This window comes from Camelina sativa, chromosome 11, assembly GCF_030686135.1.
Source record: "Camelina sativa cultivar CO46 ecotype springtype chromosome 11, ASM3068613v1".
Lineage (NCBI taxonomy): Eukaryota > Viridiplantae > Streptophyta > Magnoliopsida > Brassicales > Brassicaceae > Camelina > Camelina sativa.
The window spans coordinates 8,370,746-8,388,311 of NC_141890.1; the positions used below are offsets into that span (position 1 = coordinate 8,370,746).

The window sequence follows — 17,566 nt, forward strand, 5'->3', positions numbered from 1 at the left end:
TAGAAACATTTTGAAACATACTAATAAACAAACACAAGCAACTAAACATGTAAAGAAGATTTTCTCTGCTCCTTTTGTTTCTGAGTTTTGACCAATCAACTTTTAATTAAACAACTTTTGATGACATATTGCATGGATTGCAAATTTACAACAAATGCAACGGTCTCCAACTGCAAGAAACCAAATCTCATAATTTTATTTTATGCTTTGTCTCACAAGTAAGGCCATATAAAAAAACTGTACTATACAAACAAGAAACAAAAGAAAAAAATTAGCCTTCCATTCTTCCAGGCAAGGCTTCGTCTCATTGATTTTTCTAACTTAAAATCAAATTCAGGAGCTAATCAACGCAAAGCACCTACAGTGTTTATGTTAGTATTGTAAGAGGTAAGTATTTAAACTATAGAATGGGAGCTGTTTTAGCTGGAATTACCCCTTTGTCTCCGCCCATTTGGATCAGCTGCACCGGAGATTTTAGTAGCTTCTTTAGTGTATCTACTATACCACCAAATGCTGGTCGCTGAGCCGGCTCATCTGACCAGCATGCTTCCATCAGAGAAACCAAAACTGGAGACGTATTGTTAGGAATTATAAGCCGCCTGTTCTGGAATGCAACTGCTCCAACCACCTAATCACCAGACCAAGATTCAAAAGATACTATAACTAAACTGTAACAAACACTAAAGGTATCTAAGTTGTTCACTCATGTGTGAACACCAATTTTGAAGAATCATGGGAAGAGAATGTTTGTTACCTGAGCAGGACTGAGACCATTCCAAGGCTGTTGCAAAGTAATCAACTCCCATAAAACTACTCCGAAGCTGTAAACATCTGATTTCTCATTTGTTGGCTCCCCTCTAAGAAACTCTGGAGCCATCCACTCAGGCTGTTAAAGCAGACAAAGAGAAGAAGTTTCACATGTCAGAACATATTTTTTCATATTCCACAGTCATTAAAATCTTAGGAGAGCTTACTGTTCCTGCAACAGATTTTGATGGTATGAAAGTGTTTGCCTTGAATCTTGAAAGCCCAAAATCGCAAACCTGAGACAGGGGCAAGGTTAAGGTTGATATGTTACTGAAAGAGACGAAGGGAGGCTTTGTATCAATCCAGTTTTTTTTGGTTTAACATAATTACCTTCACTGTCCAGTTCTTATCAACCAATAAATTTGGAGATTTCAGGTCCCAATGCACTACTGGAGGATTAAGACAGTGTAGGTAGTTGAGTCCCTTGGCCTAGTCCAAAATAAACACATTTTTTCAAGTTTCATACCAAAAAAAAAAACATATTATTAGATAAACATAAACTGAAAGATCACAAACCACATCCAATGCCATACGTAGCCTCCTCCTCTGATCTAGTAACTCCCCAGAAGCTGGCCTATGGATGAGGCGAAAAAGACTTCCCCTGTTTCAAGAAACAAGACAGAAACATAAGCTAATAGGTAATGCATACGTTTAAAATGAAACATCATAAATATGTTCAACTATATGACTTTGGCCTGAACAAACCAAAAAAAAAAGTATACTGATGAATTACCTTGGTAAGTATTCTGTTATTATTGACAAGCGAGGTCGCTCTGTCACAGCACCCATGAAGAGAACAACATTTGGGTGACGAACACGTTTCATTATTGCAACCTTCAATCGATATCACAGGGTTGACAGTTAGTTTCAGAGAGGTCTCAAGTGATCTCATGGAGTTAGTTACACAAAAGATCTATTTGCTTTACATACCTCTCTGAGAAATTCTCTGAATTGGTCATCATGGAAGTCTTGTATAGACAAAATCTTGACAGCCACATCCTTCATCATAAACAAAAACGTAATAAACATCTCGTGCTGAAAATTCTATCTGAGTAGGAGCTACTCCAAGGAGAAAACACATTAAATGATGAACTTTTTGAAAATTTGAAACCTACTGATCCATGCCACTCAGCACGATGGACAGTTCCAAATGATCCTGAAAAAAACGTAGAGAGTTTTTGTTATTAAGGTGCTACATCAGAATATATTTTGTACTCTCAAAAATCATGGACGAAAGACATACCAGCACCCACACGCTCTTTGATATGCAGTTCACTCCATGAGACCTCCAGCCAATCTGATGCCAAAGAAGGCTCAATAGTCAAGTACGGTGAGATGGCGTCAACAGGTAACCTGCCTTTTTTATCTTTTCGAGTGTCAGCTTCTGTTATCTCTGGTTCAACTAATAAGTCTCCCTTTGGCTGCTTGACAGGAGTTTTTTCAATTGGATCTTCTGATAAAATGGTTTCTTCTTTGAAGATTTCTTGTTGGACAATCTTTTCTTCAATAAGGCTTGGTATATCAAGTGGTAGAGCTCGAAGAACTGATTCTGACAAAACCACTGATGATGTTTTTGTGAAGCAAGTTTGATCAACATGAGCACAACATATTGTCGCTGCAATGTCAGGCAACTCAATTTCTTTGTGTACATGGCCTTGACTCCCTACAAGAATATTTCAATTAGCATAACTGTTATCACAATCTTCTTCCATCTTTACCTCAATTATAAACAGAAATTTTTTGAATTATAATGGTATTACATGTTCTGCTAACTGCAGCCTACCTGAACATTGAATATTTTCAGAAAGATCGCGTGAAGCCTTTGACTCTACAGTCTTACTAGGAGATGTACTATGCACGCAAAGCCTGGAATATTCTGTAAGATGACTCATTCGAAGAGGTGAAGGAACCTGACACTGTGTTCCACCGTTGATAGAGGAATCCGGATCATGAACATTTCCTGGTTCCCCGATAAGGTCAACTACATATTCCCTGTTGAGAAATGATATCAAGTATATACTCAAAACATGGAACATAAGTTCAAGAAATATATTCAATGCCACTCTAGAGCTAGCACAGAATCAAGGACATACACAAATAGACCCCTGGAGAGGAGAGACCCATCTGTTAGTAAAACATAAAGAATCAATAAGGGGTACTCTAAATAGAAGTAGGTAGAAACTTCCTAAATACCATGCCCTGAAAGTCCATAAGTGTAGGAAGTAAATAGAGTTTTGCTAACGGCCTGACAGTCTATTTATGTACACCCACTGACAAATTTGGCTGTAGTTAAATAGAAAGAGAGGGAAACAAAAAAAAAAGCCAATGGGGGAGGCTTATATATAAAGCTATCAAACCTTGGAAGCTTCCTGTCATCGTCAATCTTGACAAGGCAAGACGATTGGTGGCCCTCTTTACAGTACCTGCAACCTCGAGCTATCCGGCATGGTAAACCTATGTAATCAGCCAATTTCTGCATATTCATGATATACAAGTCAAGAATCAATACCGTAGATAATATTTAAATGTTTAAACCAGTCTATCTTTCTATTATGTACGTTCATGGCTCACCTTAAATAAAATGGCACGATGCCGGCAAAGCCCCATCGTTAGACTACCTATAGGAAGAATGATACACTTCCGATACTCCTTGAGTCTATTGCTAACTAGTTTCCATCGTTTCTGTAGTTCACCTTCCTCCATCTGGAAATTTCCCCTAAAAATCTCTAAAAACCTCAGCACACAAATCTTACCGTATATATGCACAAACTATGAAGTAGGCGAAACTAAATCACAGAGAAAATTGAAGAAGAACAAGAAGAGAAAGTAGTGTACCCCATATAAACGGCAACAAGTCTACCAAGTTTCTCCACGAGCAGTAACATGTTGTCAGAAGAACAATACAGCTCACGTGCCTTGTCCTCCAGTTCTTTAAGACGCGAGTCCTCACGTCTGTCAATCAAAACCACTTCCATTGATGTATCAGTCGGCTCAGTCTCCTTTAGTAACAAAAGAGATGGAAGTCGCTTTCCTTCCTCCGAATTGTTACACATCAACCAAAGATACGGATCCATCCCTAATATGCTGTAAAATCCATCTGATATTTTGTCACTGTATGATAAACAACCGCTTACCTGAAAGAACAAAATGGAGAAAGAATAAATCACAACTCAGATCATTTAAGAAAAAAGTTCATATAGGAGTTCGTACCCAAAAACGGTAGGAGACAGTTTCAGTGCTCTCTGTATGAACCAACTCAGCGGCGAGGTTAGCTTGAGAGGTTAACCTCATAGCAAGCGTGACTTGCAAGTAATAGCCTTCTTTTGACTTCTGCGCTAAGCTTTGTTCTTTGCCCTCTTCCCTAACCTCAACTTCTTCTTCCTCCTCCTTGGTCACAGAGACACGCGTGGTGGTGGAAGTTTCCCTTGCGTCTGTCCGACTCGAGAAATTGGAGAAATTACCGTCCAGCGTCGTCCCGGAGAAGAAACTTCCAGCGAAACTGCTGTCACTAGACATTCGAGGAAGCGAAACCTCCCTATCAAAGCTACGATCAATGTTTCTTTCATTCATGCTAATCGCTCGAGCGGAAGAAGACGACACCACAATGACGGAATCAGGAGAAGAAGCAGCAGGAAGCGGAGCAGCCGCGGCCAACAAAAGCTCTCTCTCCTCATCGACGTCGCTAGAGATAGAGAGGCGCGTAGGCTTGACGCGTCCAGTAGTAGCGGCGGAAGAAGACCGAGATAGATTGGCCTTCTTCTCGGCCAACCACTCATAGAAAGCCGCTAGTTGCTGCTGCTGCTTTTTGTTCTCCGACTTGCGATCATCGCTAAAAAGATCTGAAACGGCAGAGCTTTTAGAAAGCAGAGGATTAGATGAGAACAGAGTCGTCTCCTTCTCCTTGTCGCATGATTTATTATTACTATTATGATCCCTTTCAAATCCAAAACTCTCAGCAACGTTAGACGACGATTTCTTGTCGTGAGAAAAGGAATCGAATCCACGATCGGGGAATTGCCTCGGGAAGAAGTAAGTAGTCCGGTGAGGCATTTCGTTATATTAAAAAAAAAAAACTGACAGATCGAACAGGAAAATGAAAATGATCGCAGCTTAGCTTTGCTTGGTTTCTTCGTTCAGCCAAAACCCGTCATCGAATCCAGAGAACAAGAAACACAAACAGAGACGATGACCAAGAAGGAGATAATAGAAGAGAGAAAAACTGAATTCGTGGTGAGAGATGTTTGTGTTTGATCCGTTCTCTTCCCTATTTCGTTCAGATTGCAGTAGTCAAATCGTCAACCACTGGAAAAGGGAAAGAAAAAAAGACTGTAGAAGCTATCAAAAATGGTTCACCGGGAAACAAAAACGCACGGTGTTTTTACTTTTTAGTGTTGGGGAGAAGAAATAAGGTCTTTGTTGTTGGATCAACAAGGAGAGAGCGTCAAATAGGTGTTGAGAGATTTGGACAACAAAAGAAAGGCAGGAAGAAGAAGGAGAAGAAGAAAAAAAAAACAGCAAATTGGGGATAAAATATTTGAAAATTGTGTGTTTATTTTTTTTTTAAGATGACCAATTAAAAAAACTTTGAAAAGCATATTGGGACATGGGAGAAGGAGGAGGGAGAAACTTTTATGTGAGGAGCCTACACGTATACTTTTCATGCAATAAGATAATGACACGTGGATTATCATCCTACTCATGCATTTCTTGTCTGCTCTCTCCCTCTCAATCTCATGAGCGCAGTTTTTTTACTTAAGAAGGTAAGGATGACTAATGACTGGACTAATGAGCCATTCATTGTTCTAGATCTTGTGGGTGTCTAGATGCTTAATCTCTTCTTAGACATTTTTAAATTACTTATACAAGAATTTTACACAAATCACTGATTTACTACCATTTACCTTTTTTTTTTTTAATTTGTATAGTTTTAAGCTAATTACATAAATATAAAGTTAGCATATGTTGTCTGTAAAGTGAAAATTGGCTCGACGGATCTTGAGTTTTAATACATGTATGATCAATAATTTGGTATTATTTATAGTTAGTTGTGTTTTGGGATTTAGAAAAATTAGATGTAATTAGTTTTAGATCATGATAATTTTAAAAAGTTCATATTATTTTATGTCACTATTTGTCTCCCCTGGATACGACGCACGCACACACCATTGCATCTTACTGATTTTGTTGGAAACGTAACATAAGAAGTGCGTGATATTTCACTTTGCTTTCGCCCGCATGAACTCCTTTATCTTCGCTTACATGTGAGCGCTTTTAGATTCTCCTTAATTTCTTACAAAGTTAGTTACCATCTCTTACCGTAAAAAACCGACAAGGTTTCTATTATTTCCCAACGCAAGAAATGTATATTTGTATCTATATTAACTTTCAAATGATTTATCTTTCTGTTACATTTAATATCAGGTGCAAGTAATATTTCTGTCATTACAAATAAAAATACTACAGGGGATGACTCACAAGAGTGTTGTTTAGCTGTTTTGATACCTTTATATTTTTTTGGTTTGGTGAAGCCTTCAGATTTAGCTCGTGACTCATTCACTTATTTCAATCGAAAGATTTTATATATACAGACTGCTTTGTTTAATACATTTATATGCTATGATACATGCATGGGTCTCTTTTATGGTGTACTGATACAGATAACCCACTAGATTTATTCGTCTTAGATTACTTTTAATTTGTTTGAACATAACTAAAATAAAAGAAAGCACAACGAGTCGTCACGAGGATCGAGTCCACGTAAAGCGACACCTTCTCTTCTCGAATAATCTCATCATAAATTCGATCATAGTCTATTCAATTAAACACTATTAGTATATAACTATATTGTTGGCAGGGAAAACATTATCTTTATTTTTCTCTGCTTATCATCAAACTGGTTGGACGGTTCTCTTTCTTCCAGTTCCATACACTTTTTATGTGGTTAATGTATATTCTATTTGTTATGTTCACCAATAATGTGTTGTTAATATTAGATAATTTTATCTAATTCGTGGTCCCGAGCAGGATTTAGTTAGTAATCGACACGGTTTTGGTATGCGATGCGTATGCCCACATCCCCTATATAAACTAATCTTGTAAACTAGGATTGAGATCTAAGATGCATTGTCTCCCATTCGAACGCAATTTTTAAATGTTTTTGGATAGTTTAGAAACGGAAAACAAAACTGCCACTTCTAAGTTAGCTATTTTGAGAGGTAGTGTTAGTTGGGGTATACAACAAAAAAAAATAAGAAGAAAAATATCTTAACAGTGTTAAATGGATTAGTATTTGACTAATGAGACAAATACCACAACTTAAGGCTAATAACGTTTCTTAACTGCGATTGAAATTGCAATCGAATCGGACGTCTCCCACCTCTCTTTCGCCTCCGACTCACAGAGTTTAGTCAAGGCTATTAATTCGAAGCTCCACCATAAGGACCTTCAAGAGATTCTCCACGATATTTCGATTCTATCCAGCAATTTCTCTTGTTTCTCTTTCAATTTTATTCCCCGAACCCTAAATCAGTTACCTGATGGTTTAGCAAAAAAACGCCCTTTTATCTCCTTGTATTGAGCTGGTTTAAATTTTTTAATATAAGGTTTTACTTGCTCAAAAAAAAAAAAAAGGCTAATAACGTTTCTTCAATCTGATCAAATCTGTGATGAATGGTACGTCAGACGCAAGTATTTGTTTCCCCTTCACAATCGACTTTACCTTTTAACATCACCATGTCACAGGATATGGTTACAGGCACATTAACAGAACTATTCTGATTATCAAACTCATAAACCAAAGACATCTGATATGGTATTTGCTTTGAGGTTCGGTTATGGTTTCTATAATACATGTGATGATGAGAAAAGATAAAATTCATAAAGAAGACCAACTGATTCTACAAGGATTTCTTCTATTTTCACCGATTCTTATCACAGAACCTAGTGATTACCTAACACATAAGAATTTTCCCCATTGGCAAGAGGAACCAAGGAAGTGTCTTCTTCAACAGTTGCAGGTTCAGAGTTTGAATTGTCAGCATCGGCAATACTACCACCCTCGCCCTACAAGTAAACGATCATTCAAGCTCAGTCTTATGCGTGTAAAACCAACAAGAAACACAGGGCGAAAATGATAAATAAAAAGCTTACCATTTTGATTAAAGGCAACTGATTCTCTTCTGTTTTCTTTGAGAGATCCCTTAATGTACCCTACAAGAATTGAACAGTTTAAAAATGTCAAACATATTGGTATGTTATGACCTGAGCATAGTAAAAAATATGATATATGTGACAATAATATGAGTAGGTGATGTATTTATATCACTCTGTGGAGATTTTATACGCACCCTGTTAGCCCAGAAAAGTCCACAGGCATTGCAGAGAGTCCTGGGGCCAGAAGGGCCACGTCGCATCATCGGTGTACATTTGGAACTAATGCCGCAGTGAGTGCACCTACGTAAGACAGACACACTCATGTTTAAAATAAGAGCAAGAAAACTTTCGTACATTAGTCAAGAACAAGAATTGCAGAAGCAGTTAATTGGAAGAGACAGAACACACGATATTTCTGGATGGCCATCATCTTGAGCAGAATCTTGATCTGTGCCCGAGTTATAAGCCCCATCGGTCATCTTTGAAGAGGTGAATTGACCTTTATTGCGCGCCATTCTGGTAAACACTAACAAAGGTCAGAGACGCAAAAAATGTGGCAGCTCAACTACAAACATATATTCTCATATACTACAGCGAGCCATGGACAATGAAGCCTGTGTCACTACATGGTCACCAAACTAGTTGAATATGAACAGATATTGTTTCAGCTCCTATCACATAAAAGTGAGGAAGAAAATTACTAGCTTAGCTATACAAGAATGCCACGTTTTAGACCCCAGTAGTAAATGTGAAACAAATATGTCAGCCTCTTCAAAGAGCAACTATCACATAATCCATTTTCCTGACAGATGTGGCATTAAAAAAAAAACTACTCAAATGATTTTTTAAGATCCAACTTACAAAATAAAAAGCTAGCTCAATACTGAGGGTTCCCTTAGGCCTAAGAAATTGGTTAACCAATGTGGGATGGTTGTAACAAACTTTGGCATAAATAGGTAAAAAGACTGATTCACAGGTGTAGCACCGTAATCTAGAATGACAACAACTAAACAACTGAACTAAAACAGATAAATCCCCTGACCTTAAAGCCACTTCTTGGCGAACACCGTATCTCACTTTCTTCTCGAAACATCTAGCATTCCTCTTCTTCCGAAACCTATCCAAGGATTGCGCTCGTTGCGGAAGGTTACAACGGCTCTGGTATTCTACAACAGGCTAAAAAAAATAACACCAAAATGACAAAAGGTGGGAATCGAGATGAAGTGAGCAATTCAAACAGAAGCTTGAGCACACAAATAACAAAAAGTTACCATATGATTCTGCTGATGAGCTAGTTCCATCACCTGCGGACCAGAAGCGAGCTCAGTAGAACCACCCAACAGAGACAAGACAGCATCGACCTATCAAAATCAAATTCCCAAAGGTTTGGTAAGACTAGGCAGAATTATGCATTCACTTGAACAAAAGACTCAATTTTTAACGTGCCCTAAAGCCATCAGACATCAGATGCATCCGAGAGAGAGAGACTTCTTACAAATAACAAAAGGGGGGAGGGGGACAAAAGTAGAGATCACTCACCTTGTCAGGACCAACAGCATCAAAAACGTAAACTTGACCACGGAACGAGATCGTAAGCTGATTGGAACCTTCAGGAGGCCGAGAAACAAGTAATTCAGAGGGCTCGGATCGGTGAGCAACCAATTGAGAGCCATCGGGAATCAAATCGGAACCAGTACCACCATAGATGGAGTCAGGATGAGGGATTTCATCCATATCTTCGTAGGGAATGTGACCGGACGTTGCGGAGGCAGAGACATGGTCTTCACCACCAGCAGAGTCGTTGTTGGGGATAAGCACCGGTTGAGAATGGCGACCATACATCGGAAACTGCCAAAAAGGAGAGCTTTTTTTTTCACATTGATTGAAGGATATGGAGAAAGCAAAAAAAAAAAAAAAAAAAACCCTAACCCTAAGAACAAGAGAGGAAGGAAATAGTTGACATCGAGAATTACAGAGCGAAAGAGAGGAGAGAGAGAGAGAGAGAGAGTGGTCGGCGCGTGTGGAGGAGGAGGGGGGAGATTAGACCGTCGTGAAATTCACCAGACGGTTAAAACAAAACAAAAAAGTGACTTTAGGTAAAAACCGCAGCACTTGTTCCGAGAGGCGACCAGATGACTCCACTCAACTTGATTTTAAACCGATTACAAATTTCCACAGTTCTATTTTCTAATAAACTTTAAAAATAATAATAATAAGGGGAGGTATTAGTTTAGGATTTCCACAGTTCTATTTTCTAATAAACTTTAAAAATAATAATAATAAGGGGAGGTATTGGTTTAGGATTTAGAAAAAATTTTAATGACTTTAAAAGTTAGGTAAAATATGTTGTTATTCAATCAAGACTTTTAAAAACTCTTTAAAAATTTGATGTTATTGGTTGTGTATTTGTAAAAAGTTATCTAAAATCTTGATAAATCTAGTGTTATTGGATTAAGAGTTTTATAAAGTCATTAAAAGTTTTATGTTATTCAAGTAAAACAAAAGAATCTTGGATTGTTAATGCATTCAAATTTTATGTTATTGGTTTAGGATTTTCTATCATTTCCTTCATAACAAAAGTCATGAAAACTTTTTCATCAAATAGAAAGATTTTACAAGATTAGAAAAAAAAATCATCAAAAATTTTAAAAAACTTCCTAAACAATCTCTTAGAATCCTTCATTTTTAACTTTCAATTTTCTATGATTCTAACAATCAACAAAAACATAAAGTCATTAAAATTCTTTCTAAATCCTAAACCAATACCTTCCCCTAAATTGCGAATTCTCCTTTTTTTATTGATTTAATTTAACCAATGGAATGAATATTCATTCGTATAAGAAAACACCGAAATTGATTAATCTGACTATAGGATTTGTATCTTATATGAATAGAATGAATAAAGAGAGAGTGTGAATTATTAGGAGGTCTTGGTGTGTTGCTTAGTTAGAGAGGTGGTGGGGATGTTGTAGAGAAGAAGACCTAGAACCAGAACTATACTCCCCATCATGAAATTTGAGCTCAAGCTTGATCCTCCCGGTAGATACGGCAATGGTTTTGACATTATGTACACCGATAATGGCACTACAACACCAAATAAAAGCATGTATCTCATTAATAAATATAGTGCAGCTGAAGAGGCTTTCTACAAAAAGATGAGAAATATGGACCTGAGAGCATGACAGTGAGAGAGGAAACGATTGCTGAAGATATTTTCACCAAATGGAGAATTGAGATGTTGAAAGCGAGGTTCGTCGCTACATAGAGCAGTGGGAGTATATGGGCACCTTCGCAGCCTGAAATGCTCTCAATGGATCACAAACAGTTTTTGCATTCTACTTTAAAGTAGAATGAAAGATATAAACAACACAGTTTTGCAATTTACTAAATGAAAAATATAACAGCGTGGAATAGTAGTAGTCTCTCTAACCAGAAATCTTAGCTCCAGTGTTGAAGAAGCAGCCGGCACCATCTTTTAGATAGGAAAGAAGGCTGCCAAATGGAATCCCTTTTAAGTTTGAGAGAAAAGGCAACAACAGGAACACAAAAAGAGCCTGCTCAAGCACAACTTCAGTGATCCATAACATTAAACGAATTTAAAAAACACTACTACTACTATATAGTCATTGTTTTTGCTGGAACAAATACGTTTACATAATGATATCATTAGTTGTGATCAAATTGTAGTAGATACCTGAAATCCAGATCCAAATGAATTTACTACAAATATATCCAGTGACTTTCCCTGCATTGTTGCATTATGCTTAGAGTTCAGCAAAGTTGTTGATGCAGGGGATGTACTCTTTCAGAAGGAAGATGAATATGAATATGGTCCAGAGATACCTCAAGACGCTTTGCAGCATCAATGAAAACAAATTCCTGTATAACAGAAAAGAAACACTTAACAACTTAGATACTAGCAGCAAACAAAAAATAATATTCACAACTCACAAGAGAGAGCGGCCTTACCTTTATAATAGATGCACCAGCTTGAAAAGCAGCAGATGCTACCAATACAGCAGGCCATAACAAACCGATTCCGGATAGTGTATGATCTGCACCAGATCCACTGCAGATGAGTTACAGTCAGCATTTGCAGAAATCAAAGATTACATGCCACACAGGTTTCACTAGAATCAGGGCCTTCTAACTGCAATGTGGATGGTCAGTACTAAAAGCATGGCCGTCTCCAATCATTTAACACAGGAAAATTTGATAGAGATGACTCTGTCTCATGAAAATTGTAAGAGCTGAAAGCACTCTCTCCACATAATACACACATGTCTCTACCCCAAGTCCCCAAGCATCTAGATTCCAGAAGATAAAAGTAACTGTGGAAAGAAGAGAAGAGTGAAAGGCTACCTACCTTGAAACAGCCACCACAACTCCCACAGCCACAAGCAAGCAACCAGCAATTTGGGTAAGCAAAAACCTCCTGCCCAAAATAAGAAGAACAAAAAGCAGCTGCCACACCAAAAACGTCTGCCAAACATCGAGAGCCATTGAGTTCGTTCAAAACTAATGCATACATTGAAAGTAGTCATGATCAATAAATCAAAACCAAAAGACCTGATTCAAAATCGGTATAACCGGTCCAGGAAGCATGGCTGCACAAAACAGAGAGTGGAATGGAATCACTTCATATGTAACCTTTACAAACATGTAAAATCATGACTATAAATTAATACCTGCTGAAGCCATGCCAGTGGCAACTCCAAGAGCTTCGAGGAAACCAATGACTGCGAATCTCCATTTAGGCACACCCATCATTTCATTCGTCACAATGCCTAGACGGCGCCTCGTGCACAGAATCGTGAAATAAATCTAAGACGTAGCTGCCAAAACCATTTTATTTAATTCGATTCCGATTTATCATAAACATTAAATCTCCTTTCACTGGCTAAAAGTGTAAGCCGTTCGTTACGTTACCCGAAAGTGGTGAGCTGAGCCAAGAAAAAAGGGTACTGTTTCATGGGAACCAATGCGAGTTTGTAGAGCACGCGATTAGCTACCGCTAAGGCTACGATTACGACGGAGTTTAAAACAATAAGTTTTCGATTGGAAGAAACTGAAGAAGACTTCTCCGTTGAAGCACTGACGGAACAGCCACGTCTCATCGGAAAAGTGGTTTTCCAACTACTACTTAAGAGGAAGCGAGATCTCAAATCGGACCGTTTGAATAAACAACACATGGTCATAGTCGTCGATCGGTAGGTTAACGAAGATCGTTCGCGACTGATACAGACCTGATAAATCGCCGGCGAACGTGAGACCCTAGGAACCGAAGCATGAATCCATCCGCGTGGTGTTGTAGCCATGAGAACAGAATCCATTCGCGGGACTTTCTCGCCTCTTATTAATTTCTTATACGACAACGTTTTATACACACAGAAACGTTTTTTATTATCATTCACATTTTAAATTTTTTTTCTTAATTTATAATCTAAGTTATCGTAATAGGATGAATGTCAAATTTTTAATAGATTATTTAGATAAAAATGAGAAATGTTAGAAGTTTGGAGTTTAGAAAAAAATTGTTACTATTATTCTTCATGGTAATGATGAAATCGCAGAAGATATTACGGTACCTTTAAAACCAATTACTAAAGAAGCAATCATCGCATCTATTGACTTTTCATAATTTATGGATGCGATTTGAAAATACAAAAATGAAAAATTAGAGATGAGCTCCAACAAAAATGCAAATTCATGAATAGACAAACAAAAATAAAGTCATTTTTCACTAGATTTTCTTAGATATATATATATATATATATATATATATATATATTAATTTATATGATTATTAATTTATGATATTGATGGGACCATATTTTTATTCTATAAAAATTATTATCTTATTATTTTATCGAAATCTGTCATTTTTTACACCGATCTAACTCAGGACCGAAATAATTTATTAATTTATAGCGAATATTAATTTAAAGAATATTAATTTATAAAGGTTCTACTGTATATTTTCATTAGATAGACAGTCTAATTATATCCCATTCAACTATTTCTTCACGGACTTTTTCTTCTTTTCCTCCAGCTTTTTACATCTGCATGCTTTTGTGTTCTTATTGGGTTTTCAAATTGAAATAAGTAAGTTTTGTAGTATTACTAGAATTATTTGTTGAAAATATGTGCATAGGTTTGTATGTTGTGAAAGGCAGGAAGATATATTGTTCAAACAATAAAATCAATTTTTCGATAGATGGAATGTGACCAAATTGACATTCGAGCGTGAGTCATAATTGAATGTGACCATATCATTCACTTATCCATCATACATTCGATGTCAAAAAAAAGAAAGTCCATCATGCAAATCAAAATAATACGCCTTTTAAATTCGAGCTTGCTACCAAATATATACTTTTCATTCATCGAAAACTAAGAACATATATCTATATTATTATTTTCACAGCAACTTTAGCAAAGAAGGCTTGAAGTTGAGAATTATTTACATCTCATGCCATTGTAATTTAATATTTTCTTTAATAAAATTATAAAACAAAAAAAAAATCATTTCAACTCTTTTCCATTAACAAAAACAAAAATTTCCTAATTTGTCTCCTTATTAAATCTGAAATAAAATTTCCAAATTTCATTCTCCTAAACATTTGATTTTCTATCTTCCTAATTAATCACCACATTCAATTCTAAAATACAATAATTTTGTCCCGAATTTCTATATATAAAATCATATTAAAAAAATTAATGACTTATAATCAATCAAAATTAATCTAATAATATAAACTTGGCATATTCCCATATATATATTATGCGATTTTATAGTTATTAATTTGTTTTAATTAATTTGTTTTTATACGATTTTATATATAGAAATTTGGGACAAAATTATAGTATTTTAGAATTGAATGTGGTGATTAATGAGATTAAGTTGAATATGTCCACCTATAAGTTGAATATATCCACCTATAAATAATGTTGACCCCTATTCTCAAGTTAGTATCACCAGCAACATAAAAAGATGCACCTATTTGCTATGCTCATTTGGCAGCTGCACATATACAACTGTGATGAAATATGTCGAGATGTCATGGAGTGATCACCAAATCTGGAACAGTTCCTATGCCTCCCATCATCCCATGCCAGAGCTGAAAGATAAGATTGTGACCTCTACGTTCTTTTGCTGATGGAAAACAGTCTAAAATAGCTGATTTTTTTAAAGTTTTTATGCTTTATAAATGTCTTTCCCCTTCTTTTTGTTTACTTTTCTCTCGGTTCAATACTTCTTATTTTATTTTTGGTCTATCATTCAAATTCACAGGGTTATATAGCTTCACGGGTTTGGATTAGTATTAATATAAATTTGAAATATCATTATTTTGGTAGTACAAAATTATTCATTAAAAGTATTTATCAATATTAAAATATTAGACATATTTAATTAACTTGATTAAATTATGATTATGTAAAAGTAAATTATTTATCTGTATACTACGGGTTAAATCCTAATATTAACTATCAAAATACACTTATACAATTTTAAACACTAAATAAATTAAACAAAAATTAACAAAAAAATGCAGCTTATAATTTTCATATTTTAGTTTAAATGTATCTTCCCGCGGTGTACCGCGAGTTAAAATCTAGTATGTTTTGAAAATGAAACCAATGAGATATATTTCCACTTCCTATATAATGAAATACTTTCTATCTTATCAAATACTATCACTAAACTTTAAAGTTAATTAGACGACGACGGTATACTTCTAATAATTATGTCTCTCGAGAATTAATTGTACATGAGACATGCCATCCTATTTCACAAATCCACAGAATAATTTACACTTGTCTAATGATCGCGATACCCCTATTCATAGAAACAACAACCAAATTTTCAAACTTAGTCTCTCAATTGTCCTGTTCTACCTAACTAGTTCACTGTCAAATACTATATCAAAACAAAGTTTTAATGAGATCATATAAATTTGAACGTTTTACTAGAGCTATAATCTTCCTGCCTTCTCCCAAACCCTGACAATTTTGTTCTTTCTCATTCTCTCTAAAACAAAGTTTTGTTGATTTTTTTCTCCTTCTCCTTCACAACAAATCGACCAAGAGATCTCTCTCCCTTTCTCTGAGCAACCAATGTCAGACAATCACAAGAGAAGGAGGCGTCCTCTTATTAAAACAAGGGTTTCTGGTTTAATTAAATTAAACCAAGATTTACCTAAACCAGAATTAATAAAACCATCCTTTGATTTAATTAATAAATCGATCATGTTAATAAATCAATAGTGATTAAACCAAATCTACTTTAGTTCCCGATATAAAAATCTAATATTCATATTTTTCGGGACACGGGCGTTACAAACACGGCTTGAGCTGGAGGTTGACTCGGAGTTAGCTGTGAGTTTTCTAACCACAAGGATTGCTGCTTCGCATCCCCTGTCGTTCCAGTTACGTCTGTCCCATGGCTTCATCTCTAGGGACTGGAAAGTCCACATATCACACGTCTATAGAGAAGCTAATCGTCTAGCTGACAGATTAGCCAACTATATGTTTTCTTTGTCTTTAGGTTTTCATTAGTTCGAGACAACTCTAACCCCTGTGGAGTCGATTGTTAGAGATGATGTTGCCGGAACTGCATTTCCGCGCCGTATGCGGTTGTAGTTTTCTTTTCTTTTGTCATGAATAAATAGCAAGGAGGTATTTTAGGAGGTATTTTGCCTCCTTGTCCTCTACAAAAAAACAGCACAGCTGGACCATTGTATCATGATTGATTAAATGCAACTTTTGTAGTATAGATTTCGTGAAGGCTGAGCTAATTTCGGGGATTGATATAGTTATTTTCTAATTATTTAATGATTTTGTTTATAGGAATCTACAGAATAATCTGTTTGGATACATATGAAGCTTACACATGATCTGAATAGTGTTTTATAATTAGTTTCTAGGATCCGCGTCTTTTTGAAATATATTTTACCACTTTGTCCTCAAAGATTGTTTTTTTTTTCTTTTAATGATATGGGTATTTAACGCGGGAAAATGTCATTAAAATCTTGAACTTTATATTTCTGTTGATATGAAGCATAAGCTCTTCCTATGGTGGAAAAAGAATCTCATTTTTTGTTGACTTCTAAATAATTCACGAACTCTTGTTGACCTGGCTTTATAAAACACATCATTAAGTGGTCAAACAGAGAAATCACATGGGGTTAATTAGCCATTACCGAGATCTTATTAATAACAAAATGATGCCATTTAATTAGACTTAAAAGCTCCAAATTGAATCTCGATTCCCATTTTCTCCAAATCAGAAACCTTAAATTTGGGAGGTTTTAGGTTTGATAAACGACGTTATTTTGTTATTAACGGGTTCTCGTTAACGGCTAATTATTCCCATGTGATTTTCTGTTTTGGCCACTTAACATTGCAGCTCATAAGGCTAAATCAATAAAAGTTCGTGAATTATTTAGAATTCAACAAAAAAGATAGAATTTTTTTTCCTATCAAATAAAGAGTTTATAATTTAAATCAACGAAAACATAAAGTTCATGATTTTAATGACATTTTTCCAGTATTTAATGTTATAGATGGTTTGTTTTTATTTTTATGGTAAGCGTAAGTGTACATT

At 35.9% G+C, this 17,566-nt stretch overlaps 2 protein-coding genes and 1 pseudogene across 7 annotated transcripts; all 3 read right to left on the reverse strand.

Moving 5' to 3' along the window:
- Nucleotides 1–171: 171 nt before the first annotated feature.
- Nucleotides 172–5,534, reverse strand: LOC104722538 (serine/threonine-protein kinase CTR1). 3 transcript variants are annotated; one of them, XR_015572658.1, is made up of 15 exons: nucleotides 4,018–5,534; nucleotides 3,643–3,941; nucleotides 3,379–3,523; nucleotides 3,165–3,280; nucleotides 2,591–2,799; nucleotides 2,051–2,470; nucleotides 1,919–1,963; nucleotides 1,738–1,806; nucleotides 1,541–1,641; nucleotides 1,324–1,408; nucleotides 1,138–1,236; nucleotides 975–1,043; nucleotides 755–886; nucleotides 434–628; nucleotides 172–358 (listed from the first exon to the last, which is right to left on the reverse strand). XR_015572658.1 is itself a non-coding variant. In XM_087475685.1 (15 exons), exons 1-15 carry the CDS (start codon nucleotides 4,855–4,857, stop codon nucleotides 341–343), a joined length of 2,838 nt encoding a protein of 945 aa, XP_087331811.1. In that variant the 5' UTR covers nucleotides 4,858–5,534; the 3' UTR covers nucleotides 172–340. The 3 variants fall into 3 exon arrangements, 2 of the variants coding, with proteins under 2 accessions (XP_087331811.1, XP_087331810.1); XM_087475685.1 differs by having other exon boundaries at nucleotides 1,923–1,963; XM_087475684.1 differs by having other exon boundaries at nucleotides 172–628; nucleotides 1,923–1,963.
- Nucleotides 5,535–7,566: 2,032 nt separating this feature from the next.
- LOC104722539 (GATA transcription factor 25) lies at nucleotides 7,567–10,258 on the reverse strand. Of its 3 annotated transcripts, none has more exons than XM_010440726.3 (8): nucleotides 9,889–10,258; nucleotides 9,499–9,807; nucleotides 9,231–9,320; nucleotides 9,002–9,135; nucleotides 8,368–8,475; nucleotides 8,154–8,259; nucleotides 7,957–8,016; nucleotides 7,567–7,869 (listed from the first exon to the last, which is right to left on the reverse strand). In XM_010440726.3, exons 2-8 carry the CDS (start codon nucleotides 9,799–9,801, stop codon nucleotides 7,747–7,749), a joined length of 924 nt encoding a protein of 307 aa, XP_010439028.1. In that variant the 5' UTR covers nucleotides 9,802–9,807; nucleotides 9,889–10,258; the 3' UTR covers nucleotides 7,567–7,746. The 3 variants fall into 3 exon arrangements, with proteins under 3 accessions (XP_010439028.1, XP_010439029.1, XP_010439027.1); XM_010440727.2 differs by having other exon boundaries at nucleotides 9,933–10,143; XM_010440725.3 differs by having other exon boundaries at nucleotides 9,499–10,138.
- Nucleotides 10,259–10,749: 491 nt separating this feature from the next.
- On the reverse strand, nucleotides 10,750–13,292 carry LOC104722540 (protein CLT2, chloroplastic-like; annotated as a pseudogene). Its single transcript, XR_015573052.1, has 10 exons — nucleotides 12,889–13,292; nucleotides 12,648–12,794; nucleotides 12,529–12,566; nucleotides 12,326–12,441; nucleotides 11,929–12,028; nucleotides 11,803–11,838; nucleotides 11,654–11,704; nucleotides 11,390–11,513; nucleotides 11,130–11,255; nucleotides 10,750–11,043 (listed from the first exon to the last, which is right to left on the reverse strand). The product of XR_015573052.1 is annotated as a protein CLT2, chloroplastic-like (transcript).
- Between the last annotated feature and the right edge of the window lie 4,274 nt (nucleotides 13,293–17,566).